Source organism: Lentinus tigrinus (assembly GCF_003813185.1).
Source record: "Lentinus tigrinus ALCF2SS1-7 unplaced genomic scaffold L226scaffold_13, whole genome shotgun sequence".
Classification (NCBI taxonomy): domain Eukaryota; kingdom Fungi; phylum Basidiomycota; class Agaricomycetes; order Polyporales; family Polyporaceae; genus Lentinus; species Lentinus tigrinus.
The window spans coordinates 143301-168435 of NW_027137922.1; the positions used below are offsets into that span (position 1 = coordinate 143301).

General features: G+C 57.6%; 11 protein-coding genes across 11 annotated transcripts; 6 read left to right on the plus strand and 5 right to left on the minus strand.

The window, feature by feature from the left end:
- Positions 1-701: 701 nt before the first annotated feature.
- Positions 702-1148, plus strand: L226DRAFT_571303 (uncharacterized protein; the record flags this gene model as incomplete). The annotated part of the gene is made up of 2 exons (XM_067684533.1): positions 702-905; positions 960-1148. 2 exons carry the CDS (start codon positions 702-704, stop codon positions 1146-1148), a joined length of 393 nt encoding a protein of 130 aa, XP_067534970.1.
- A 253-nt stretch (positions 1149-1401) lies between these two features.
- Positions 1402-3290, minus strand: L226DRAFT_487136 (uncharacterized protein). Its single transcript, XM_067677184.1, has 6 exons — positions 2817-3290; positions 2430-2578; positions 2047-2366; positions 1820-1978; positions 1675-1750; positions 1402-1582 (listed from the first exon to the last, which is right to left on the minus strand). Exons 1-6 carry the CDS (start codon positions 3192-3194, stop codon positions 1525-1527), a joined length of 1140 nt encoding a protein of 379 aa, XP_067534971.1. The 5' UTR covers positions 3195-3290; the 3' UTR covers positions 1402-1524.
- A 122-nt stretch (positions 3291-3412) lies between these two features.
- On the plus strand, positions 3413-4517 carry L226DRAFT_73165 (uncharacterized protein). Its single transcript, XM_067687199.1, has 4 exons — positions 3413-3763; positions 3900-3918; positions 4004-4054; positions 4202-4517. The coding sequence occupies exons 1-4, from the start codon at positions 3520-3522 to the stop codon at positions 4401-4403; spliced, it is 516 nt and encodes a 171-aa protein (XP_067534972.1). The 5' UTR covers positions 3413-3519; the 3' UTR covers positions 4404-4517.
- On the plus strand, positions 4460-5341 carry L226DRAFT_73192 (uncharacterized protein). The gene is made up of 2 exons (XM_067687201.1): positions 4460-5101; positions 5181-5341. The coding sequence occupies exon 1, from the start codon at positions 4632-4634 to the stop codon at positions 5046-5048; it is 417 nt and encodes a 138-aa protein (XP_067534973.1). The 5' UTR covers positions 4460-4631; the 3' UTR covers positions 5049-5101; positions 5181-5341.
- On the minus strand, positions 5194-6286 carry L226DRAFT_73177 (uncharacterized protein). Its single transcript, XM_067687200.1, has one exon. It carries the CDS (start codon positions 6123-6125, stop codon positions 5556-5558), a length of 570 nt encoding a protein of 189 aa, XP_067534974.1. The 5' UTR covers positions 6126-6286; the 3' UTR covers positions 5194-5555.
- On the minus strand, positions 6287-7023 carry L226DRAFT_73156 (uncharacterized protein). The gene has a single exon (XM_067687198.1). The coding sequence runs from the start codon at positions 6919-6921 to the stop codon at positions 6448-6450; it is 474 nt and encodes a 157-aa protein (XP_067534975.1). The 5' UTR covers positions 6922-7023; the 3' UTR covers positions 6287-6447.
- A 1113-nt stretch (positions 7024-8136) lies between these two features.
- On the minus strand, positions 8137-8978 carry L226DRAFT_73305 (uncharacterized protein). Its single transcript, XM_067687202.1, has 2 exons — positions 8791-8978; positions 8137-8745 (listed from the first exon to the last, which is right to left on the minus strand). The coding sequence occupies exons 1-2, from the start codon at positions 8820-8822 to the stop codon at positions 8274-8276; spliced, it is 504 nt and encodes a 167-aa protein (XP_067534976.1). The 5' UTR covers positions 8823-8978; the 3' UTR covers positions 8137-8273.
- A 1589-nt stretch (positions 8979-10567) lies between these two features.
- Positions 10568-13092, plus strand: L226DRAFT_508777 (uncharacterized protein). The gene is made up of 3 exons (XM_067678189.1): positions 10568-12772; positions 12829-12888; positions 12945-13092. The coding sequence occupies exon 1, from the start codon at positions 10712-10714 to the stop codon at positions 12734-12736; it is 2025 nt and encodes a 674-aa protein (XP_067534977.1). The 5' UTR covers positions 10568-10711; the 3' UTR covers positions 12737-12772; positions 12829-12888; positions 12945-13092.
- Positions 13093-13441: 349 nt separating this feature from the next.
- On the plus strand, positions 13442-16486 carry L226DRAFT_571306 (uncharacterized protein; the record flags this gene model as incomplete). The annotated part of the gene is made up of 7 exons (XM_067684534.1): positions 13442-13765; positions 13819-13912; positions 14633-14670; positions 14724-15095; positions 15145-15295; positions 15953-16236; positions 16289-16486. 7 exons carry the CDS (start codon positions 13442-13444, stop codon positions 16484-16486), a joined length of 1461 nt encoding a protein of 486 aa, XP_067534978.1.
- Positions 16487-16823: 337 nt separating this feature from the next.
- L226DRAFT_73401 (uncharacterized protein) lies at positions 16824-18616 on the plus strand. Its single transcript, XM_067687203.1, has 2 exons — positions 16824-18367; positions 18428-18616. Exon 1 carries the CDS (start codon positions 16991-16993, stop codon positions 18335-18337), a length of 1347 nt encoding a protein of 448 aa, XP_067534979.1. The 5' UTR covers positions 16824-16990; the 3' UTR covers positions 18338-18367; positions 18428-18616.
- Positions 18493-23768, minus strand: L226DRAFT_535286 (uncharacterized protein). The gene is made up of 11 exons (XM_067680873.1): positions 23582-23768; positions 23368-23429; positions 22797-23267; positions 22181-22717; positions 22052-22108; positions 21827-21973; positions 19993-21739; positions 19598-19911; positions 19396-19527; positions 19080-19325; positions 18493-18989 (listed from the first exon to the last, which is right to left on the minus strand). Exons 1-11 carry the CDS (start codon positions 23628-23630, stop codon positions 18720-18722), a joined length of 4032 nt encoding a protein of 1343 aa, XP_067534980.1. The 5' UTR covers positions 23631-23768; the 3' UTR covers positions 18493-18719.
- Between the last annotated feature and the right edge of the window lie 1367 nt (positions 23769-25135).

The window sequence follows — 25135 nt, forward strand, 5'->3', positions numbered from 1 at the left end:
GTGCGACTCTGGAAGAGAAGGGGGAGGAGAAAGAGGAGGACGACGGTGGCCTGCTTGCGGGACGACCGCTAGCAAAGGCGAGTTGATGAGGCGGCAGGAGGAGGGCCTGGGGAAGACGAAAGCGTGAAGGCTTCTGATAGTAAGTATATATTCGCTTGATTGCTTCCCACGACATCCGACCCCCTCAGCCTGAGCCTGTCGGCGCGCCGCCCTCGTCCTGCCTCCCGCCATTCATTCTCGTGCCCCTCTGCGTCACCGTGGCCACCCCTCTTCTCTCCGACACAATTTTCGAAGACGTGTGGTCCCCGCCAGGCGCAGCAGCAGCCGCCGCGAAGGCGAGACGCCCGTCCTACATTGCGCGACGGCATGGCATCGACAGTCTGTTGCATGAACGCAACCAAGTTTGCAAGCTTGAGAGCTCGAGCTTGAATGCGCGTCCTTTCTTGCTCCACGCGTGGTGTTATCGATGCAGCCAGCGTGCGCAGAGCTGCTACCAAGGCGATGACGACGTGCCTGCTCCTGCACAGACGAGGGCGCAAATGTGGTCATAAGAACCCTCCGGTCCCGTAACCCGCGCCACGTGGGCTGCTCTACTGCTCGCGTTTTGCAACTCCGTCGCTTCCTGGCACTCCACCACCGCGTCCACCTCGCGCTCTCCGAGCTTGTGCCCCGTTCTCGTGCTCTACGACGGCGCGGTCCAAATGTCGCTATCGCGCAACACCCGTCTTTGCTTCCGCGCTGTCCCCCCGCGAAATCTGCCCCCGTGCGCCGCGCCCAAACGCGTCCGCGCGCGACCCCTGTCCTCCCAGGCATCCCCGCCCACGCCGTCACGCCATGCCCAGTTTTACACCGACTATGTCGCGGGCATGATCCCCGTTGCCTTGCTTGGTTCTGCGGTCTACATCGTACGCCGCCTCCCACTCTCTTTGACGCACGTGCGGTACGAATGGTCTTGACAGGGCTTGCGAACGTGGCAACAACATCTCGCGCATGAGAGGTTCCTGGAGGAAGCACAGGACCATGTGCAGCGGCTTGAGGAGGAGGTTGCTATTCTCAGGCAAGAGCTGCAGCAGACTGCAACGAGTTCATCTTCAACACAAAATACGCCAACTGAGACGAAGAAGCGGTCCGGATGGTGGCCCTGGTAGTGGCCGTATTATGTGTGTCTCGTACGTACGGCGGTCGATCCTATCAGTTGTATCGCCCATTTATTCAGTCTAATGCATGGCCTCGGTCTGATCATGGCTGGAGCGTATGCGGTCCCGTCGCCCCACATGAATCCGTGAAACTAAAGCCCCTTCAGCGGCCGGTCGTAGGGAAGTATTCTCACCTTCCTGGTGGGGTCGCAATATGGTCCGAGAAGCCACGACTTGCAGCCTGTCTCACACATCTGAACAAGGTCCATTACCAGTAAGTTCCAATTAGTAGAGGCAATAAACCACAAGTCTAGGACTAGATACGACAGCAGCATACATATGTAGAGTCGGGTATATCATACGGAATACGGAGGGGTTTGGCTCACGATCAATGCGAGACGCCCTTGATCAACGAACTTTTGTGGCGGTCATAGAGTTTTGCGGTGCTGCAAGGATGCAATATGAGCGCGTCAGAAGTGCCCACAGCGCGTCCAGAGTCAACAGACCGCAGCTTCTAGCTGGCGGCGACACCACTCACCTAAGCACAGCCGAAGCAAGGCCGGCGAGAGTCTGCACTTGGCCCTTCGCGCGTTTCAGGCGGAAGACGTCATACGCTGTGTGGCACAAACGCAAGGCTATGAGCACACTGTCATCAGAAGGAGACGGAGCGGACGGAGACGTACAAACGAAGATGAGATCCATGAGGAGCTTCAGGCGCGTGATCTGGATCCAATAGTCCTGCCGCTGCAGGCGCGCGAGCTCCTTCTCGTCGAGCTTGTTCGCCGCGGGATTCGACTTGGACGTGGCGCCGGACATGGACTCGGAGTAGAGGCGGCCTTCCACTGTTTGCACCCGCGCATCAGCATTCGGTCGTGGAACGCGCGTAACGCCAATAGGCAGTGAAACGCACCTTGGTGCTGCAGGTCGAGGATCACGCTGCGCTCGACGCTGTTTTCAACCATGTTGACGAGCGTGCTTGCGAACCAGCACCAGTCTGCGAGCCGCCCAGCGCGCTCGCCCGTCCGCTTCCCGATGAGCCCGAGCCTGGAGAACGTCGCTGCATCGTCGGCGAGGCCGTTCACGAACTCGAGCAGGACGGGGGGCGGGGCGTGCAGGAAGGTGTGCAAGAGGGGCTTCTGCTTGCCCTTGTGTGTCACGTAGGAGTCGGATTGGTGCTGGGCGAGGATGGAGGTCAGTGGCGGGAGCCAGTTGAAGAGGATAAGGCATTTCCTGGTGAATGAAATGTTAGCTACATGGACGCAGACGCGAATGCGGACTTGGTTGGACACACACCTCGTGAGGGAGAATCCAGCTATGCCGGATTTCAGTCTGTGGGTGAGCTCTGCCTCCCATCCCGGCCGATTGCGTCCCCGAAATGCAGGACTTGCTGTGATGGCAAAATGGAAGACGAGGTACATCTTCATCGAGTACTGTAGCAATTTCTGTCGGCATGAACGACTGACGTCAGATCCTATTATCCGCGCGAACTGGAAATCACGAGCTACGACAGAGATGAGCTGCACGTAGGTCAGGACTCGAGGTATCCAACATAGGTCAGACCGTTGAGGTACATGTTATGGTGCGCCACCGTGCGAGCTTGCACATCACGATAGACCATCGTGTCCAACCCCGCCCAACTCCCAATCACGAAACGGTAAACATGGAGGGATGTATACGTACCAACGCCTTGTCGCGCCCATTCGCGGACTTGAGCAGCTCTCGCCAGACCTCCTCCTTGCGCACGCGTGGGTGGTCCGCACCCACCTTCTCCCCGTCCTCGGATTCGGATGCGGACTCATCTGCCTCGAACGTATGTGTGACCTGCGCGTCCTCCTTCGTGTCATACACGTCCGTGCCAAACACGTGCGAGCCATTCGACATGATCGACGTCCGGGGTGTCCTTGGGGGGTGTGAGGAGAGCGGGTTCATTTGGAACGAGGAAGTGTCGTTTGGGGGCTCGTACGAGACCGTGGAGAGGCTGCTTGTCGAGTCTTGCGCGGAGATGAAGGACGAGGACGAGGCATGCCCGGACCCATACGGAAAGGTGATTGAGGACATGGCTGCGGCGACAGGACGCGCCCAAGGACGGAGAGGAAGACCGACGGTGTGGGTATAGGTATCCGGACGAGTAGCGAGCACAGTCGGGCCACTCAGAGTCTGAGAAGCGTGAGTTCCCGACACCGCATATGTGCGGGCACCTGCCGGATCGGGCATGAACGCCGCCACGTGCTAGTACCGTGCCAAACACGCGTCAACTCCTGCATCGGGCAGCCTCTGCAGTGCGTACATTGGATGGTGGCGGGCTGACGCTCGGACGACAACCTCGATAACTTTTCCAGCTCTTTCTTCTGCTTTTGCTGGGCTCCCTGGCTTGACGACTTCGATGGCGACAACGATAGCATCAGGTCTCCGTTCTCCGCCCACACCCCGCTCGAGTGCACCCTCGCCCCGCCCGAGCAATGCGCCCTCCCCCCGGCCGACGTTCGACGCCGAACTGCTCAAGGCATACATGAAGGAGCTCTTGCAGAGTACGCTGAAGAACGCGACGTGGCCAGAGTCGCGGGAGAGGGATAAAGTCAAGGCGTGGATTAAGGAGATCGGCGAGCGTGTCAAGAAGCGGATGCTAGGTGCGTTTACGCGCTGTACATTATCAGTACGCGTTCTGACCTGTCTGGTCCCTTCTCTGCCCTTGCAACTCTCTATGCTACTGGCATGCGCGTCTTTTGCGACTCCGCCTGCGCACGACGTCCGTTACAACCGCAGAGATCCAGCCCCAGGCGTTGTAAGTGCCCCAATAGGCTGCACCTTCCCGATGCCGTAACGCGACTCGTACTGGTACTGACGTCGCCTGACTTGCGCTTGCGCAGCAAATACATCGTCCTTACGCAAATCAACGAGAACGTAGGACAGGGCGGCCGGTGAGCGAGCACACGCACCCTCGTTACTCCTCGCGACACTTAATCTGACCATTCCGACGCTTGCGGCCCCCTTCTTTTATCGGTCGGGTCTTGTTCTCCTCCGATGTTTTCCCCCGACGCCACCCCTTGGATGTCGCCACGCAACAGAGCCGACCTTGTATGCCACTGGGAAGACTCGGACGCGGTTGCGCAGGAGGTGTATGCCAATGTACGTCCTCTCCCTGTTACGAGCGGGCTTTGGGGCTCGGTCCTGTCCGAAGTGCGTTCGAAACGCAGTAAAACCTTCCACCCACATACATCATGCAGCCATAGTTTGAGCCAGGCTTGGCTTAGTGGAGAAGTGCATTAAACTAATCCGGCCATTCAATGGGCTTCTGGTGGCGTTGCGACCTAGCCGAAGCGTCAAAGCTGCTAAGCAGACTGCAGCTTGTCACGAGCGAGTCAGCCTGTGCTGAATTACCGTTGAGCCATGCTGAGTTCGGTCGAGAAAAGTGGCACAGGCAATATGGATCGTCCGATGGTGTCGGGTGGCGTTGCGTCTCTCCCAAGGCTGCTACGGCAGGAATAAGATGAATATATGTTGTGTTTGGAAAGTTGTCCGAATGGTGGCCACACGACGACATGTCGCGGGCGATGGACTGGACTTGCGTTCTCTATACGGGCTAGAGCACTGACTGTTTTCTTGCTCACGCCAGGACTCCATCATCTGCATCTGTGTTGCATTTGCGGTCCGGACAATATAGCTCCTTGTCCCGTAGTGCTATCGCCGGTGCTCGCCTCTATACCCCGTCGCTCAGTGGATTGTACTTCGGAGATACCCATGACATCGCTTTCGGGACGTCCGCCAGAAACCGCCTGCGTGAGCTCGGAGCCTCCTCCGGTCCCTCAATCGGAATCGCACCGTGAACCGTACACCATCATCCGCGCCACCAACGCTGTCTGGACTCGGAGGGTCATCCGCGGACGAGTTCAGGGCGTGCACCGCCCTTTGTGATGACCAGGGGGTTCCGACGATCCTGCCTGGAGATTCCTAGTTGGTCTAAATAGGTACGCACGTCCGTACGCGCTTCTGCTAATTAACGCCACTGACCATCCGGGGACTGGGGCACATCATCCCACTGTGCAGACAGACGACCTAATACAAGCACGCATCATGCACGAGCGTCACGCAACAGCCTCCTGACCGTTATCTGAACGCTCGTCTGTGCCTCCGAGTCCGTGCTATTCATTCCCTTGCTTGCTTTGTTGGCATAACCTAATGAAGAGCTGTGGTCTTGTCTCGTTCCCCGGAGCCGTGCGCCTGAGGCTGCGAGACAGCGCGACGCCCGTCCCACCCTCGGACGCGCGGACGAACGCTGCGGATCTTTCCGCCAACTCCCATTCGTCCGCACGGACGGTTGGGGAATAGCTGTACGCGCCTGCGTGCCCTCCCATCCTCCCATTGGGAGAGCCCGGGCGGCAGAGACTGCACAGCGGCACTGTCATCACGACATCATGAACGCTATTCGGCAACTATCACGCTCGGTGCGTGGCCGTAACGCGTCAGCAGGTGGTCGTGAACGAGAGCCGCTGCCTCAGTCGGGCAAGATGAGGCCATGCAGATGGATCCTCGTACGTGTCTCTTCACAGGGATCAGAACTCTGCACAGACAGTCGACAGACAGGGAGGAGGGGACCGCCCGCTCCGGGCCTGGGTCCATACTCAGTGACATACGCGGGTACCACGGGCACAGCGAGAGTCCGGGTGGCAAGTACGGGAGGGGTCCTCCGAATCCGCGCGTCTCCGAGCTCCGAGCCCGTACATCCGAAAACCATCCACGGACGAGCACATGAGTATCAGATGATGTGTTGGATGGGTGGATTGACAGGTGCTCGTACGTATAGTGCATCACTGGGGCGGGATGATAATATGATTGCCACAGCCTGAGGCTTTTTCGAGCAGGACGTTCCATACGTTCGATACTGTTGTGATATGTGCCGGCGTGTGCGTTTATGGCGGCATCTGCACCCCAGAATTGACGATGTGAACACAGGGCGTTATCCGGGATATTCACGAGCCACACAGTGCGCATGGGGCCGCGCTGCTCACGCTGACTTGGAGTGCGCTCGCGCGATACCCGCACCACCCAAGGAGGTGGATCCTTGGGTCGTGCGGCTTGTTGTGTTCGTGCCCTTGTCCGCAGGCGTTGTCTTTTTCCTCAGGCATGATCTTCACCCTGTGCTGGCTGTGCAGCAGGTGCTGCTGCACGGATGGGCCCGAGCGCGGACGCTGCCTCAAGACGAAGAAACTCTGATAGGTAGGGGACGAATGAGTGGGCGATCGGCTGGTATGGCGTCTGGGATGGGGAAATGGGAGTCTTTAGCCATGTTCCCATCTGGCGGGAGAGATGATTATCATGTTGGCTGATCGATATGACCGCAGCGGGAGCAGAGGACCGAGAGCAGCAGCTGGGGCACTGGCGTGATGGGCAGATGGCTGGCAGATGGCCACCAGCCAGCCTGCGCCAGGCCACTGCCAGATCCTGCATCGCTTCCTCCGCCGACCAGCGCCCGCCACTGACGCACGCAGCGTGACAGCAGGACCCCGGCCACCTCCGGGTTATTCGCCAGATCTCGCCTCCCCCGTCCCGATCTCGCCAATGATGGTTCGGCAATTCTCGAGCAGCTTTGTGGCGTTCGGAAGCAGATTCTCTCTCGCCGCCTACTGCTCCTTGCGCCCGCCTCTTCGCGGGAAGAAGCCTTCCTCCTACCGTCCCAAACTACCCTGGCCTGTCCAGACCGCCTCTGCCGACCGCCAGAGCCCGCCCTGGCACGGCCCACTCGCCTACACTCGCGTCCCTGGCACGTCCGAAATCCCACCGTGTACATAGAATCCAAATGCTCGTTTGCGGACAGTTCCTCCTTATCGCATCGCCCGGAGCACCCAGGAGTTCCGTAAGGCTGTTTGATCAACAACGACGGTCCAGACTGCGCCCTGCGATTTTCTCTCTGTACGGCCAGCTCGCCTGATCAGCCTGGAGATCTCATTCGTCCCTGTACGGGAACATCCATCTGTTGGCTTTACTCAGCGAATGGCGACAGCCCACGGGTTCTGTGAGCACTCTCTCGGAACCTCCGGCGCAATGATATCACGCACGGTCCGCATCCATGCCCTCCAGCACACCACCTCCAGGCCCGGAGCAAGGGAGGCCATTGAATTTCCTGCACAGCTTGTGGGGGCTTCTGATCCCGGCTATCCGAAGGTTTGCGGTCTCAGGCATCACGTCCTGACGCTTGAGGCTTGTATTTGGCACCCTGTCTAGGCGAGAGCCATTTGTTGCCATCGGAGATTCCGCACGACAGTACAAGCCCCGCAGTTGAAACTGGCAGCCGCGCTCTCACCCCGAGCCATGCACCCGGCCTCTGCCATCGATTCGCCCAGCAGCAGCAGCGATATGGCTGGCCTGTTGGGGAGATGGAGTGATGTCACCCTGGTTGCCGTGCCAGCTCATAGCCTAGCGGCGTTGGTGGGAGAGCATCGGAGAGACAAACTTATCATGGACGCCACTACTGTATTGCTCGGATGCATTCCCCGCAGGGGATGCGTGACGACTCCGCTTTTCACCGGCACGGGTGAAGCCCAGCGACGACGTAGGTTCAGCGGCGTTATGATTCTAATATACAGCGGCCTATGCACACGCTTCGTCCGACACTTCTGAATATGATCATACCGCCCATTTTACTTTCGATCATCATGGACGTAGTTCCTCCTCCCTTCCGAGCCTACACAACGTTCTGTCCGACGATGGAGTAACCTCTCTGCGCTGCTTACGACGTTGGGCAGACATCTGGCAGTTGCCACAGCCGTCCAGCCGGTGACTCAGCGGTACGGGAGAGGACAGGCCAGTGAGAGAGCTGGCATAGTGATCAGAACGGGCCCCTGCGGTTCTGGAACGCGTCATCGGCATGCTGCCCCGCTCCCTGAAGTAGCAAGTGATCGTCAGACGTGCGGAGAGTTCGCGAACCGCCAGCACCCGCGGAATCCTCGAGGGGAATGCGACGTGGGAACGGGATGCACGCGCACACCGTGACAGAGCCCAGAAGCGAGCGCGGACACGGGCACAGATGCAGGCAATGCAGCAGAGATCATACAGATCTGGGGGCGGCGGCTCAGAAGGGAGGATGACAAGGTTTTCATTACACACCCGCACCCCAGAAGTTTTCCGAACGCGCCCCTCAGATCAGCTCGCTCTTTCTGCTATAGAGTGCGAGTTGGCGCGGAACAACCCGCGAGGCGGGGCACAAATGCACACAAGGGGACAGCCAGATGTGTTGTACGTTGTGCGGTGGCCCGCCTCGTGGACTGTAAACCAACAAATGGGGCGGGCGGTCATCTCACAAGGGCAGTTGAGGACGCACCGCCGCGGAGCGAGCGACAAGGGAAGACTAGTCGCGCTTCCCAGCCTTCTGTACCAAGGGGCAGTGGGGACGATGCTGGAGAGGTGGCCATGACCGATCGCCATGTGCCTGGATCCGAAGAAGCTTGGGAGAGGAGCATACATTGCCGTCCGGAATCCCCGAAATGTCACTCCGCGAGTTGACCGACATTGCACCTGGCACTGGCCCTGGGCTGTTGAGATGCAAGGATGCCGGCACTTGTATGCATGTGCATGTGGCTCGTCAGGCGTATGGTCGCTTGACATATCGTGCAATCTATTGTCATGTCAGCTAGAATTCCCGACTTATCGACGCACTGACATATGCGTACGGCTGGTAACAGTGTGCTCCATATGCGGCGACCTGTCAACTTGAGCTCAGGACTCAGACGGAATAACACCGACCGGACTGGAACCAATTGAGGCGTCGACGATCAGTTAAGAACGAGAGAGCGGGTCGGTCCGAAAGTCCGCGAACTCCGCAAGGTGGAGGCTCAGTCGGGGCTTCCCATGAACTGTCGTCGAGGCACACTCATGAGAACCGACGACTACTGGATTCGACTTCGAGGGCGCATTCAGGACCACTCGTAGAGATCTCAGCGACGAGCGTCGTTACAGGGTAAATCCGAAGCGCCCGCCACGAGCGATGATGCAAGATGCCTGGGAATGTATGCGACATTCGACGGAATCTATCTTGGTTTGAATAGGGTCAGTAGATGCGTGAATATCTCGGCAGAGTGTCATGCGAGACTTACGACCACCCTGGTGAGAGCAGAAGTCGCTCATAAGATGCTGTTTCATCATCCAGACACAAAGCGTCGCGGCAGAATGGACATAAGCGATGCTTCGACATCGATGAACTCGCGTGCTCACCTCCTAAGCGGAATGAGCGATGCGAGAGGTAATGACGCGATGTTCTCCGTGCGCCCAGACTACCGTCAGACAGGTTCCGCCCGGTCAGATGAAAGTCGCAGGTGAACTAGGGTGAAGGAGTTCAACGTACTGCGTGCCCTAACGGCTTGGTTAATTGTCAGACAGTCACCTGGAATGACTTTTACGGCATCTGCATACGGTATGCTGGGGCGGAACATCTCCCTGGAAGAGATAACAAGGCCGCCATCCGCGCGGCGCACTAGTGGCAACACGTGCGTCAGCGCACCGTAGTGACTCCCATGGACCCTGTAATGGACTCGCTCTTCACGAAATGATCTCACCTTCATACAACTTTTGTCTGCCCCGTTCCCCTCGAATCGCCAACAACTATAGAGTACGAGGTGTGAGCACAAGACGAGACAAGCCTGGAGAGATCTTCTTTACGGCATTCGTCCCCACAAAGGGGCCGCCGGACGAGTGTGTGTGCTAGCAGCCGACTTGTTTACGTCCTCCAGTGGGGAGACGTTAAGTCCGGGCGCGTGGGGGCAATCCGGTATGAGAACATACCAAAGGTGGTCTAGCGAGTTGCATGCTATAACGGAGCGGGGTTTTGATGACAGAAGATAATGTGTGAACGGCGCCGCATGTTCAGTATTGTCTCGAGCTAAGCCTTAGGCACATTCATTGTCGATGGTCGAGATGACATACGAGGGTCCGTGCTAGCTGAGGGCACGCTGCGGCTGCGTGTTGCGCGTGAGGAGACGCAGGGGTGGTTTCGTCAGGATAGGTGACGTGGCTAACAAGAGGAGAAAGCGCGTGGCGACCGCCGAGACACAAGGGAGTGGTAAAGCTGGACCCACAGATTTCCTTTCTTGGTATGGCCGTATATTGAGCGTCTCTTCGCCATCTCCGCGAACGCCGAACTCAGATCTCGACCGCTTGTCTGCCTCCGGGTGTCGTTGGTCGAAGCACCCTGTCTTATAAACCCCCCACAGGAAGATGAAAAGAAAATGTCATCGATATACCGAAATCAAAGTCTGAATGTACCCGCATTTGCAAGCCCATGGTGACTCTGGCTCGAGGTACTGAACAGCACTGTTAGCCGGGAGCCTGAAGAAAAAGACATAAGCGAAGGACCTTTTTCACTGCTCCTGTATTCATGACATGGGCAGCTTGTGTTCTCCTCGACCGGTGATGCGTTCGTCTGGTAACGTCTCGACCTCACCGGCGTCTTCAGGCGTCTTCCTCAGGCTGATTTCCTGATTGGGGAGAAAGAGTCACGTGGCAAAAATTCAAGCTCGTCACCGGAAAGCTGCTGGTCGTCGGACGTGTTCTCCGCCTGCTCTGCTCTCTGGGTCCTCTTTATTCGCATGGCGCATCGCTGCGTACGCAATTTTCGACTTGCAAGTACCAGCAGAATCCCTCATGTCCGACATGTACATACGACACCTTCCTGCCGTGCTGCGCTAGCAGTCCCGAACGCCGAGTTCTCGACGGCTTCTTCCAGCTCGTCTTCCCACTCCGACGAAAGCCCTCTAGACGTCATTCGCAGGAGAAAGGTGGAGGATATCAAGAACCTTCTGTCTTTGAAAACACCGAACCACAACCGCGTCTGGGGAAGCTACGTCGAGCTCCTGGAATTCTTCGGGTCGGCCAAGGTTCCACTGGAGATCCACCAGTCCGTACTCCGGAAATGCGCACCACCCGCGGTGCATGTGCGTGCTGTGTTCGCTCGGAAGATGGCGGAGGGACAGAGGTACACGGAGGACCAGCTGTTCGAGTCGCGCTTCCAGAGGGTGATCCGCAACATACGTGCAGCTGGGGACACGCCCGCGCTGGAGGACTATCACTGCGTCTTGGAATTGTTCGCCGCGGTTGGAAACTACAAAGGCTCGATGATGGTGCTGCGGGAGATTGGGCGCGTAGGATTGGTGAAGGAACCCCGGACGTACGCTCTCTGTCTCCAGGCCATGTGTCATCGCTTGACCCTGCCAATGTGGCATCTATACCGGCCCGCGCTGGTGGAGGAAGTGACAGAGCACTGTCTTGACATTCTCCGCGAGATGTCTTCCAATGGTGTTCAGTATGCATCCTACAACGTCGACCTCGCGTTCCGGATATTGAAGGAGACGATGAACATGGATGGTTTCACCACTCTCCTGCGACACGCGTATGGTGTCGACCTGGCGTACCCCGACCGGTCACCGCTGGAATACTGGGCCCAGTCGCGCGAGGCGTCAAGCAGCACCGAGGGTCAAGCGAGTTTGCCTATGCAGATCCCCACGCCCCTCCCGTTCACCCTCGCCTCGTTCAACACCGCTCTTGACTACCTCGGACGCGCCGGTGACGTCTCGAAGCTCGTGCAGACTTTCGAGGTCATCACCACTCCATTACCTGCCTCTGCCTCCAACTCTGCGTTCAACGATGACGACGACGACGACTTCGGAGTCTCCAACCCTCAAGTTGCCCCGTACAAGCCCCCGCACGTAGAGCCGAACACGACGTCATACCACCTGTTGCTAAAGTGGGTAGCGAAGGCAGGCCATCCCGTGCTGGCTCGACACTACCTCCTTTGCGCTATAGAACAAGAGCGAAATCAGGGCCGGCAGCTCCGTGAATGGACACGCCAGAGGTCACCAGAAGACATCCCTTCTCCCCATCTCTCGATCACCCGTGGACTCTTCCTCCCAGTGCTCTCGGTCGCGAACCGTCACAAGAACATGGAGCTTCTCCGCTGGGTTCATATCAAGGTCAGGCGTGCAATCCGGTGGAAACAGTTCGATCTCAAGTTCTACGAGACTATCCGCGCACGTTGGATTGAGTCTGGAGTCTACCGAGCTGTTCGCAACGTTGAGGACGACCTGAGTGGCGACCTCGGCGAGGACCTTCCAGCTGCCTCGTCGACGTCTCAGTTCTCCTCGTTCTTCAGCCCCTCCTCGTCCCTCCGCCAACCTTTGAACACTCCAGAGTCGGATTCGTCCTCGCCCTTTGCGGTCGACCTCGACGCCCCCCTGGTTCCGCCCCCAAAGGAGCCGAAGAAGTTGGACATCGACCGCCACCTGCTCCTACTCCGACGAGACCTCGAAGAGCTCGAAGAGTTTGAGCAGCACGTCGTCGACGTCATTGGGCGGGACACTCAGCGTGTGAAGGAGCGGCTCGGCCGACGCGTGTGGGCGGGCAAGGATGTCTTCATGCGAGACGTCGAGCAGCGCGTGGACATACCGAAGGAGGTTTGGCGCGACACGGTCATGTTCCGCACTCAGGCGGAGATTGAGGCGAAACGGGAAGAGGAGCGGCGGGCGAAGACGAAGGAGCGGCAAGCGTCGTTGCCCTTGGAGCCAGACCCGCATGCTGAGGAGCGAGAGGAGCCGCCACATAAAACTCAGGAGTCGTGAGCGGGTTCACGGTCCTGTGCTGATGCTGTATTTTAGGTGCGTTATAACGCATATATTCACACATCTTGCTGTTGACTGATGATGGTCCGCAGATACCACTAATCCCACACTACTACCTTCCTAGGGTGTTGCGTTGCGCTCCATGGCAGTTGGTATGTATATTTCGTCTTGCCTCTTTGCACATACCAGGGCTCATCCCATGACGCAGGGTTATATAGGTTGTGCGACCGTGTCATTTGCCGTTGTACGCCACGTGTTACACTTAATGCATGCAGACCTGGGAATCCGACCTTCGTTGTGAAGAACGTCCAGTCAAGCACAGCGCATATATCTCCGAGGTAGGCGTACATCCCGCTGTTTACCGAAAAGGTCACAAGTACGTGAGCCCATATCTACTTCACTTACTTCTCAGCGCTACAGAGCAGTCTTGACACCTGTTTAGAGTTAGAGTTTCTCACAAGCGGATCGCTCGTAAGCCGCGTGGTAATGGGGTATATATAGTCCTTACCGTCTTGCTTTAGTTGCATCGAGGTCGCCGTCCTCTGCCCTGAGACGCCATCTGCTATCAGTTCGCAGAGAAGGGAACATGCAAGTTCGGCGATAATTGTCGCTTTGAACACGTCCCGGATTCGCCGGTACGGACCAAGGTACGTATCTGGTCACCTCCTCCGGCTCGTCTGCTTCTTGAACCAAGCTACTTGGAAGATGAAGAGGGACAACGCAGTGAAGGTCGTTACCCGCCGACGGCCGGTCCCCGATTACATCGTCAAGTTCTTTGGCCAGTATCCAGAGTTCGACTACGACCCCGACGCCTCCTTCATTGACGAGCTCTATCGTATGTTGGACTACTACGGATGGGACCGCGATAGCGATGAACGAGAAGAGGCCCGCGATGCCATGCGCCGCGCCATGGTCCTGCAGTTCAACGACACCTTCGGTACCAACGCCGAGGACCTCGCCTCCTGGCAGAAGTTGTGTGAGATCATCCAGATCGATCCAGTCCCGAGCGACCTGGAGAAATGTCGCCGGGTGGGTGTTTTGTCTCGTGTTGATTACACTTGCCCTCTAACAACCATTCGCAGGCTGTCGTAACTTCTCACATCAACATCTGCGACCTCCTCGACGCCCCTTTCCTCGGGACTGCGCCGATCAGGTTCCCGACTGAAGTTGCGTTAAGTGAGTACACTCGAGAAAAAGGGAAATTCTTCCCGAGCGATGAGGTTGCGGAGAAGAGTTTGCTGGAGTATCTGTTGCGCCATACCTTGAACCCACGGCCGGAGCGTGGAATGAAGGTGAAGGGAAAGGGTAGGGGAAGAGGACGAGGACGAGGCAGGCGTACGACGTCGTGATGTTGTCATTGTGTTGGAGTCTGATGAATGATGGCCGAGGTCTCTGAACGTAACAGCTGTATGTCGTTGCAGTTGTATGTCGTGCTCCTCTGGACACCGCGTACCGTGCACCGTGACCCCAGAAAAATCTAGCGGTAAAGTGATTCGCTTTGGCTCATATTGTCTTGTTGTCCTGACATGGTCAGATACAGAAGGATCGCCTGAACGGTAGTCCTGCTATAGTCATCCGTTTGCGAACAAGTAGAGGCGGAGCGCCGAACAGGCTCGAGGACGTAAAGGAAGCTACCGCAGCACACTTTTTTTGTCCCTGTCCCTTCTTCATGTTGTCAGACCCTTACTTGCTACTCCGCGTGTTATAGGCATGGTTCTGAGCAGGGCGTAAGGCGGACATGAGGCGGATATGACCATGTGGCTCGAGGACAAGGTTCGTCCTGTGTTGTGCTGTTCCCACCAACTACTCCATCTTCGTGCAGCGTCATGATCACCATGTGTTTCAACCTCCGTATTCCGTTGCCTTGGCCAATAGCTCAGAGCAATAGGTCTGCAGTCCTCTACAGAGCCAAGTCGACGTCGACCAAAGCCAAGGTTCGTAGTTCACCACGGCCCAGCCAATGGATCGTAGTTAATGAGTGTATCAGTCAAAGGTCGCTAGTCACCCCGCCATTCAGGCCGCCAGACCTGTTCAAACCGCGAAGGCGGTCAAGAAGGTCACTCAGGCGATCAAAGCACCTAAGCGCAAGAGGGACTTTATCGACCTGTTCTTCGCCAGGTACCGGGCGTTCAACTACCGACCAACTGCCCCGTTCCTTGAGGAGTTCAAAAGACTGAAGGAGCACGAGAATTGGGACGAGAAGGAGGAGAAACAAGCGAGGGGCAAGCTGCAGGAGGCTATGGTCGAGCAATTCTCCCGGATGTATGGGAGACATGAGGACGACCTCCGAGCGTGGCAACGACTTTGCAACGCGTTGGGAGTGAAGCGTATACCGAAAACTCTAGCCGGATGTCAAAGAGTAAGCATTCGTCACTTCGCATCCTCCAGATGTTCATCTAGTCCTGCAGCTGGTCACCCGGCGTACCCATGTCAATCTAGTCGACTTCATCCGGCGAGATCCCAGCCAACCTGTTCCGACCTTCCTATCCGAGGTCGATCTCAGCAGGTACACCCATAAGACGGAGAAGTATTACAGTCGGGAGGCTGCCAAAGCCTCGAGTTTGCTCAGTCGTTTGCTCAGACATATAAATAGGTATCATTGATAGGTATTGGGCGAACCACAACGAAGCATTTGGCGAGGAAGAGTTTGAATTGCTAGTGTGTATTACCAGTACAGTTGCACTGCGTGGGTGGCAAATTGAATCTGCCATACTACGGCAACACTGATGGGAGGACGGGAACGACTGGCTCGGTGGTCAGGACATCGTAGTCCTGGTCCAATCGACACCCTCGTCGAAGACATCGTTACCGGCGTTTACGAGGGCTGTGCGTGACCACTCTACCGCAGCACACAGAGTAGCTGCCCGGCATATTGCAAAATTTGTACTGGCAGTTGAAGCTAGACGGACATGCCGTTGCCCATGTGTTGTGTGCAAGGCGTCCACGGTGAACACGAGGCGTGGATCGTGAATAAGTACTAAGGTGATCTAAGGGAGACGTTAGTAGCCACTGCCCTCCACCGTGGCACCGCGTCGAGCTTTGCAAGGCGTCCTCTCGCGTCCCACAGAGATATTCACCGAGCAGAATATCCTACCCGCGACATCCACCCGTGCTTGCTTGCCCCCCACGTAACGGCGTTTGGCGGCGGAATGGCTAGTCCTTTTGGCTTTATGCCATGGTGTCACAACCTAACCAAGCCTGACTATCCATAGACAGAGCCTGAACTCAACCATATACACGCGTACTTCGCCCAGTACCCCGAGTTCGACTACCAGCTTGACGCACCATTCCTAAAGGAATTTCGTCGCCTCTTGCGGGTAAAGGGGTGGAACAACGATCCTGTTCGTCGCAAGGCTGAATGGGATGACATCCACGACGCTATGGTCTTGCAATTCAACACTATGTACGGCAGGAGCGCAGGAGACCTGAGCGCCTGGCAGAGCCTGTGCGCCGCACTGGGTGTTGACCCTATCCCTGACAGCATCAAACAGTGTCGCAAGGTAGGAAGTGCAAGACAAGCAAGAATTACCGCGTTTACTGTTCTGTTGTCAGATTGTGAAGGGCACGCACGTCAACCTTGTCGACTTCGTCGAGCGACGCGATCTGGACCAGCCCGTCCGAGTCTTCCCGAGCGAGCACGCCTTGGCGGAATACTCCAAGAAGCATAAAAAGATTTTTTCCAAAAGCCAATGCCAACGCCGGGAGCCTCCTGAGAGACTTGTTAAGGAGGATATTCCGCCCGCCTCCTGAGTGACCGAAGGGGCCTCCTATCCCACACCCGTTGAGACCGACGCTGGTGGCTCCGTAGTATTCGATGTACCATGATTGTGACTATCTCTGCCCTTGCACAAACAGCATATCCTGTGACAGCACTCCAAAATGAGAATATTCGTGCGCAAACCCGAGATCAAGTTGGATCGTGGAGAATCGGCGTGGTGGTTCGAATAGAGGCTGAGGCCAAGTGGCTGTGCTCGCTGTGGCGGCGCCACGGATGAACGCTCTAGTCTCTTGGAACCGCTCCTCGACGTGCGTAGCGTTTCTCGCATTGTCATCCTCTCCAATCCTTGGACTCAGAAGATCAGCATGTACGAGGATTGTACTCAAGACGCATACACAAGCCTTCCGAAGAGGTCTCGTGGCAAGTTCCGCCGTTACGAGCCCCTCCGTCAGCCAACCACCGTACCACGGGATGATCCGCCTCGCGAGAGTTTACTCGTGTCACTCGCCGCCATCGTTTCACTAGAACAAGAGAAAATGCAGGCGCTTGTGGATACTCTGGATCTAGATGTCTCCTGGTGCTCGCCGCTCAGGAAGCAGGAAAGACACTCATTTAACAACAGTCCGAACGCGACGGGTTCGTTCTGCGGCGGATCTTGGAACCCTGGCGACATTGTCAGCAAGAACGACTATCTCCTGACGCCCATTCGTCAGAAACTCTTCCCGAAGGCTAGCCCGAGCGTGCTGAAGACCCTTCTGAGCACACCATCACTTCGAATGTCCACTCCTGACTTTTCGGGGCAGTTCACCGACACCCTACTATCATCGGACTCGTCGCGAGAGGCTGGAGGCACGATGTTTACAACGCAGAACGCTTTCGTGCCACTAGAACTCGTATCTCCGTTGTCATTGCAATCGGCGGCGGAGGTCACCCCGTTTCAGCCCTCGGACCCAATCCCGTACCTCACGTCTCACAGCCTGCCACCCTCTCCTCCACAAAGTACCGAGCTCCCTTCCGCAGCGTTCCCTTCGCGTCCGGGATTCGAAGCCGAGTCTTCTCCGTCTACGCAGGCTCCTGGTACACGTCTTGCCACCACCTCTCCCGATCCAGATGCGGAACCTCGCAGATCCTCTCACGCCCGTCCTCACCATGACCCCTTCCCGGATGTGATATCCTCTAGCCTCCGCGCCTCCCCTTGCAGCCCTCTAGTCACTCGGACCGCAGCAGGCGAGGGTATGCCCTCAGAGTCGTCACCGTATCTCCGGCCAGGCCTCTGTCGTCCGTCTGATCCGCGGCTCCTCATGCACAACCATCTAGCATCTGGGGTGGTCCGGAATTTCCAGCGTGTCCTAGACGAGCTGCAAGGCTTGAGATCCAGGAACGTGGACACGGAGTGTACGGAGTCCGCGAAGGGGGTGGTCGGTTTACTTCCGCCGTTGTCTCCGCCCCGCGAGCCCGCGCCCAGCCCCGACCTGAGGTTGCAGAATCAAGCCCTGGCGCGTTCTCAGGCTGCTGGGAGTTTCGTCGCTACCTCATTGCGGCTTCTTCCCTCCCTGGGCCCTGATATGAAGGACGACTCGGCACAGGCCAAAGACAAACAGCTCACGATCGGAGACTTCTCGCCTTGGGAGCGGCGTCTTGACCTTGCAGACTGCGATTCCCCTCGATCGGCGACGGGTTCTCGCTCTGGACACGGTGCCTCGTCGTTGCATCCGACCTCTTCGTTCAATGGACTGCAGGAAGAGTTCGTCACCCTACTCTCGGATCAGGCGTCGGAGGAAGAGGAACACGCTCGCCGACTTCGGGAGATGGCCGAAGACTTGGAGGAGCTAGCGCGCTGTAGGAGGCAGTTGGCGGAAGTCGTCGCGAAGAAACGGCTGTAGGCGGAGGAACATCGTTTACGACGGAGCGAAGTGAGTAATTCGCGCATCCAGCTTGTATGAGACGGTAATGGACCACTGACCCGTCTCCAGTCAGGCGACACGCCTTCTATGTTTCATTTCTAGGACTCTCATGATTGACAGACCAACATGGTTCAGTATGGACAGCGGACATCCTCTCGCATGTACATTAATTATCGCATGATTCATATTGGGGTACAGACATCGAAGATATAGCTCAAAGTGAAGCGTGGAAGGAGAACTGAAGGTATGACTACAATAGTGCGGGTATCAATGACCTGCTAACAGATGGGCAATGAGACTCCTCTGAATACCAAGAACGTCAATGTAATCTACTAATAACTGTAGGAGTCGCACTCATAGCTTAGCCGCGGCGCGGAGTGCTCACGCGTCCGTCGATCCGCCGCATCTCCCGCTCCAAGTGGTCCATTGACGGTCCGGATGCGAGGGCGGGACCCCGGGCGCCGTGCTTGTCGAACATGTACGCGAGGAAATTCTTCTTCTCGTCAGGCAGGCCATCGAGAAGCGTGAAGAGGTGCGTCTCATCTCGCAAGATCATCTGGGCAGCGATGGTGGCTGCCGTGGCAGCCTCACGCACTGCCAAGGAGCTACCTCCCGCCGTGAACGTCAACGCCTATAGGACATGAGAGGGATGGGTGTGTGGAGACGATCAGCTGGTGCTGGGAGTGGCACGTTGGCCAGGAGAGGAGGAGATGTAACGCACCGATATGAGCGTGGACCGTAGTCGAGGCAATTCCTCTTCCAAAACTTCCGCGGGGAGACGCAGGAAGAACTTTCCAAGCGCTATCAGACCGAACGCATAGGTTCCATCCCTAATCTCCGTGGTCGCCGACGGGGGTACTGGCGCATCCCAGAACACGCGAAGAGCCGCATGCAGGGTCGTCAGACCATACACGGGTTCAATGCGGCTCGTGAGTGTATCTCGGAACAAGTTAGTCGCTTGCATGACCTGCGAAGACGTAAGTACCGTCGCACCGCGGCCGCGGGACTGAACCCAAACAGACAGCACCAGCACGTACGTTCATTTGGGCGCAATATCTGATTTGCAGAAGCACGCTGAAAATATCAGCCTCACGCCCTTCGAGCAGCGGCGCCTGGTTCTCCAGCATTTCCCACAAGACGATCAAGCCGTACTCGAGTTCTTCGGCATTCTAATTGAATGCATGAGAACGCGTCCTATCAGCCATTGACCCCAGGTTCCGCAGCAACGCATACACGCACCTTTCGAGGGTCCAAGAACTCCACCAGCGCGTTGAACAATTGATCGAACAGCTTGTCCTGTCTCCAATACTCGGACTTACTTGGGGACAACTGCCGCGCAAAGCCGTCGAGTGGGGACGGTGTGAGAGGCACGGAGAAAGCCGGGCTGATAGGTGAGAGCGGCTCATGGACAGGATTCTGCATGCACAACCGGGCCAGCTTCTTGAGCACGGGGACATCCGCCGAACCTTCCTCCAGCGGCGCAATGTATGTCTTCAGGGTTTCCTCCCTATCAGGGGTCCGGATGTCCTCATGTGGGGTTGGCAGCTTGAGCACTGGCGGCGCGAACAGAGGAGCATCATCAGCATACACAATCAGAAAGTGTCCACCTACACTGCATCATGGGACAGACTTACAAGCCATCCTCTTGGCCCACCACTGCCCGGCGCTGTCGCGGCCGTCAACCATCGCGAACAGAGATGTCGACTTGCCATTGGAAGCCGGGCTATCTTGAAAGAGCGCCGCCTGCTGCATTATCGCCGCGTTGCGCTTGTTGCTTACAGGCGTCCGAGGCAGCGTGGGTACAGTGCTCCCACCGCCGACTCTAGGTTTGACCTTGCCACCCTGACTCTGCCCGTTCCGCAGGAGCAGGGCTGCTGGAATAGGCGACGGATGTGCGTTGTCCTCTTCAGGCTCAACCAATTCCAGTAGCCGCTCTGCGGCGCTTTCGGCCTGCTCCGCCCGGGCGCGCATCGCGTCCTCCACAAGTGGCTGCGCAATGCCAGCCGGGGGCGAGCTCGTCCCTGTCGACAGCGCATTGGAGAACGGCTGCTTCGATGTCGTCGAGACGGGTGAGAACAAGTTCGCCTGCGAAGTGGATCTCGGCACGGGCGGGTACCGCTCGTACGGTGTCGAGAACGAGATCAGGTTCACGGACTCGTCCAAATCCATGTCCATGTCAGAATCGCTATCCTCAGGCACAGGGATGTTCGTTGCCAGCAGGAGTGACTCTTCATCGTTCCCAGCGAACTGGTGCAGGCCCGCTATAGAGAGCGAGTCGCGTTGTACGGGCACTGCAGCCGCCTGTCCAACTCTCTGTGGCCGGGGTGTAGGGGAAGTGAAGTTCGCAACAGATCCAGGCGGAGACGCGGGCAAAGCCGTCTCAACGGCTTTGCGGAATGTAGTATTCGAGGCGGGTGGTAACGGATTCAGGGTCGTGAGAGGAGACGAGAGACGTCGCCGGAACGACTGATCTGCCGCTGGAGGGGACGGGGGCTGTGGCTGTCTTGGAGGACTCCGCGCAGTTGTGCTGGAATTCGAGACCACGCCGGCACTTGTCGACCGAGAGAGCGTCCCTCCAGAGACAATTCTTGACCTGGGCGGCGATCCACGGGAAACAGGGGATGCGGCGCGGATTGCACCCGTTGAGCTGCTCGTGGAGAACGAAGGAGAGGTAGGCCGCCTGGTGGGCGGTGACGTCGCGCGTATCGTATGCGAGGTAGAGGTCGCCTGGTGCCTCAGGGAGGGCGGCGCAGTCGCGATAGCCTTCGCTTTGGCTCGACTAGCAGCGATCGCGGCCGCAACACTGCTCTTCTTCGCTTTCGGCGGCGAGCCAGCGCTAGGGATGGATACGAGCGCATCAGGGTTCGGGCACGCTTTCTCCAGCTGCTTGCGCGACGTCGAATCAAGGGACTGCAGGATCGCAGCCCCACGTTCAGGCCAGATCCCCTGGAATATCCAAAACATCTGCCGCGCGTTATCTCGTACGCCCGCATTCGCGTCGCCCAGCGCCTTCTTGACGATCTTCTCTAAAAGATCGATGCCGCTTGTGGCCTCAATCGCATGCATAGAGCGCGCACCGTGTACTTCGAGGTACGTTTTCACGTGACCAATAGCGTACTGACGCGTATTGATAGCTTTGTCCTGGAGGGTGTTCCAGAGGAGGGGAATGATGGTCTTAGGCTGTGCGGACGTATTCTGAATCAGGGTGGTGACAGTTGCCTGCGAGATTTGTGCCGTAATCTTCTTGGTAAGGTTCGCCATCCGGAGAAGATTGGTATAGAGAAGGTCGCAAAATGGGTCCAGAGCGGTGCCAAGGGCGATAGAGAGCTCGGTATACAGGGCGCAGGTGTTCGTGGAAACCGTCGTCCGAAGGCTGGCCAGCTGTTAGTGCGGTGATTTCATATTGGGAGTGTCAGTGATCAATGAATGCTCGCTGTCCGATGGCGTTTCGGATGGAACGGGGCTCACCGTTTTCAGCGAGGCCTCCATAAATCCATTCTTCAAGCCGTGCAGGAACATCTCTGCATACCGTTCGTGCACGTCGCCTTTGAGCATACCGCGGACCCTCTGGATTGCTCGTTCACGGTCGGCCCAATTGTGCTCCGACTCCCTACCCTGCAATGCACGGAACATCGTTAGCTGGCCCTTGCGGCGAAGATAGCATGAGTTTGAGCCACCGCTGTAGGTGCTTACCTCGAACGGCCGAAGCATCGAAGCGAACTCGTTTTCGAGATCACGGCTTGAAGCGATCTATCGCACAGGACGAATACCGCCCTCCGGTCACCTCCATGTTCAGAAAATATCAGAAAAGTGGCTGCTCACATAGACCGGTTTGACGTCAGAGCCGCCACCGGCGGCGGCGGAAGGGCCCTCTCCGGTTGGCGACATTGCAGCCGCGCGACTGGCAGGCCTTGGAATCTCGCGGCTACCCTGACTTGCTATACGTGACCGCGAGGTGCTGCTGCTGGGTGCCGTGCCGGTAACGGTGGGACCAGGACGCTTGTTCAGCAGGGCGAGGCTCGGGGGAACATACTCCTTAGCGGCTGCTGCGATGTCGCCGTTCTCAGACCCTGCTTCGCTCATCGTTCCCGGCGTGCTCGAACCTCCGCCTGCAAGGACCTTCGAAAGAACACCATCGACGATCGTCTTCCGTACGCCCTTCTTGGTGAGCTCCTTCTTGAGGTCCGCCCGCGCCATGTCTGTGACTCCCGGGCCGGTGAAGAGCTCGACGACGGACTGCCGCGCGCACTCCCGCACATTGCCATCCGTGTCTTCGAGCGCGTCGATCAGGTGGGGGAGGTACGGCCGAATCGGAAACAAGTGGTGTGTCCGACGGATGTGCACGAGCACGAGGATCGACTATGTCCGCACATGCGCCTCAGCTCCGCGGTCTTCCCCAGCAACAACAGCACACGGAGACGGCAAACGGGACACTCACCTGTTCCCTGGCCCGCCAGACCTTGCTCATCAGCCCGCCCTCGCGCAGGAACCGCTCAAAGAGCTGCAGCGGCGTCTCCGGGCCCTTCCCCTCCCTCGACTTGTTCATTTGCGAGCCCGTGCTCCCGCCTCGGAACGCGAACCCGCCCATCACGACCAACGTCTCCCTCGCCTTCTCTCTTGCGCGCTCTCGGCTGTCGCCCAGCCGATCGATGACGCCACCTCCCGCTGGCATGAGCTGAGTGAGGACCTGTCGGAGCGCATATGCGTCGATCGGAGACGACGAGGACACGGAGGACGTAGAAGCAGCGGGGGAAGTCGACGATGACGGGAGCGGGATTTGGGCGGGGGGGCGTACAACAAGCAGCGGGATGAGCGGGGGAAGTGCGTTCAGCGTGGCGGTGGTTAGATGTTGGTTAGGCGTACGGAGACACGTCTTCACGGCCTGGATGAGCGCGTCGGGCTCCGGGATCTGCGTGTCGACGCGTACACCCATGCACACCAATCAGCCCCTCCGTACGCAACACGACCCAGAAACGCGTCGCCATGACGGACAACACGATGTTACGCACCTCAGAACCCGCTTCGAACTCGGCCTGCAGCTTCGTAATTGCATCGACCTTCGCGTCAATATCTGCCCAGCACAACCACCCGTTCAGCAACCAATCACACCAACCAGCCGACGAATAACGCGTCAACACACGCCCAAAGGGGAGCCCAGCGGTCACAGCAGTGATCAGATGTGGCGACACAACCTCCGGAAACGCGAAGGAAACAAGAACAGACCGTTTGATTTGCATTTCTCCACGAGTCGCCGCACGGGCGAGTCGTCCATTGTACGTTACGAGCGTGAACTTGAAGTTGACTTTCTGAACACGGCGTTGGGGGCGACCGCAGTAACGAGTCGTTTGTCAAAGACACACAGACCAGAGGGTCGAGAAAGAAGACAAGATTTAGCCTCGTGAGGATCGCGGACGTCGGTGCTGAGCTTACACTCGCGGAGTCCACAGTGCCCTGGGCGCCTCGTTCGCGTCCTCACGACCGTCACAGTGTCACGGTCACAGCGTTAACAACGGTGAGCGCCAACAGGTAAACGCCGGAGTGCACATTTGCTTCCGCGAGCGCACAACGATTGGCTGGAGAGGCTGAATCTCGCCACCAGATCTGGGGGAGGGAACGAATGCGCGGGAATACAAATTCGCTATCGGTTGCGAGACGCTCGACTGCGTTCATTCGGTTTCCAGTTTGTCCACGCCAATGGCCATGCAGACTTTGGTGGCCGTCAAGGAAATGGAGCGGAGGGTATATGCATTGTGCGGAACTGTATGAGAGTGCATGTATATACGGGAGAATTGCAGGCGAGAAACGCGAGAATAAAATGTTACAGAGCGGAGCATGCCAGCCAACGGAGAATAGTAAGAGGCGGTGAGACGAGGGAGAAATACAGCTATCACAAACGCGGAATGGAGTACATATGAAAGCGGCAAGCGAAAGAGCGGCAGAGCATGAGACTATGAGACATGATGATGACACGATGACGAGCGCGACAACGTAGAACGGACGCCACAGCCGATGAACACAATGGTATGGACGGCGGGGGAACGAGGAATGGGGATCGCGGACGCCCATCAGCACGATGACCGCCGACAGATGTGGGGATGGAGAGATGGTGGAGTCCGGGCAAAGTACTATGCAACTGAGGTAGGACGGGCTCCGCGCGTCCGCACCCTAATGAAGAAAAAATGACAAACAGAAGCGTCCGAGCGCAAATCAGAAAGCAAGGGTGGGAGAAAGACGCGCGAGAAATATGCAGGCGCTGCGAGCACATCACCTGGCGGACCACCACAGATGCGAACAGCATCGCACAGCAGCGTACCGCGCGGGCCAAGGCAGCAGCCAATCTAACCCGCGACGACATCTGATCCTGCCAGATACTCCACAGCGGCTGGCACAGGGTAGAGCGGCGTACGTTCCGTAGCCACCACCGATACCACGCCCTCGCAGGAGACCACAGCGTCGCCGTCGCAGCCGCCCATCCCCTTTTGAGGGGCGATCGCCTTCCGGTTCCCTGAGGTAACCATCCAACATGTTCAGTGCCGTTCGGAAGAATTTGGGTTGAGTGCCGGGAAACCGAGCCAAGCAAGAACGCATATAGTTAATGGATCCGAGCTGAATGCCGAGACGTCTAATGGAGAGGGCAAGGATGGTGGAACAGCAGACGGAACAAGGGGGAATCGCGACGCAGATGTCGAGCAAGATGACCATAAACCGAGCGGGGGCAAGCAGGCTACATCTCGCCGGTCTTAGCGTATTGCGGCAGGTGCTCGTTCATCGGGACGA

Excerpts from the sequence above, each read along its gene's own strand:
- L226DRAFT_487136 (XM_067677184.1), bottom strand. The coding sequence starts at position 3,194 with ATGTCCTCAATCACCTTTCCGTATGGGTCCGGGCATGCCTCGTCCTCG. Across the intron at positions 2,367-2,429 it reads GCTGGATTCTCCCTCACGAG|GAAATGCCTTATCCTCTTCA; the intron begins GTGTGTGTCCAA and ends TTCATTCACCAG. Across the intron at positions 1,751-1,819 it reads CATGGATCTCATCTTCGTTT|CGTATGACGTCTTCCGCCTG; the intron begins GTACGTCTCCGT and ends TGTGCCACACAG.
- L226DRAFT_73192 (XM_067687201.1), top strand. The coding sequence starts at position 4,632 with ATGTTGTGTTTGGAAAGTTGTCCGAATGGTGGCCACACGACGACATGT.
- L226DRAFT_73156 (XM_067687198.1), bottom strand. The coding sequence starts at position 6,921 with ATGTACACGGTGGGATTTCGGACGTGCCAGGGACGCGAGTGTAGGCGA.
- L226DRAFT_73177 (XM_067687200.1), bottom strand. The coding sequence starts at position 6,125 with ATGCGCACTGTGTGGCTCGTGAATATCCCGGATAACGCCCTGTGTTCA.
- L226DRAFT_535286 (XM_067680873.1), bottom strand. The coding sequence starts at position 23,630 with ATGGACGACTCGCCCGTGCGGCGACTCGTGGAGAAATGCAAATCAAAC. Across the intron at positions 21,974-22,051 it reads CGATGCTTCGGCCGTTCGAG|GGTAGGGAGTCGGAGCACAA; the intron begins GTAAGCACCTAC and ends CGTGCATTGCAG. Across the intron at positions 19,326-19,395 it reads GATATTGCGCCCAAATGAAC|GTCATGCAAGCGACTAACTT; the intron begins GTACGTGCTGGT and ends ACGTCTTCGCAG.
- L226DRAFT_508777 (XM_067678189.1), top strand. The coding sequence starts at position 10,712 with ATGGCGCATCGCTGCGTACGCAATTTTCGACTTGCAAGTACCAGCAGA.
- L226DRAFT_73401 (XM_067687203.1), top strand. The coding sequence starts at position 16,991 with ATGCAGGCGCTTGTGGATACTCTGGATCTAGATGTCTCCTGGTGCTCG.
- L226DRAFT_73165 (XM_067687199.1), top strand. The coding sequence starts at position 3,520 with ATGGCGACAACGATAGCATCAGGTCTCCGTTCTCCGCCCACACCCCGC. Across the intron at positions 4,055-4,201 it reads AACGTAGGACAGGGCGGCCG|AGCCGACCTTGTATGCCACT; the intron begins GTGAGCGAGCAC and ends GCCACGCAACAG.
- L226DRAFT_73305 (XM_067687202.1), bottom strand. The coding sequence starts at position 8,822 with ATGGAGCACACTGTTACCAGCCGTACGCATAT. Across the intron at positions 8,746-8,790 it reads GTTACCAGCCGTACGCATAT|ATTGCACGATATGTCAAGCG; the intron begins GTCAGTGCGTCG and ends ACATGACAATAG.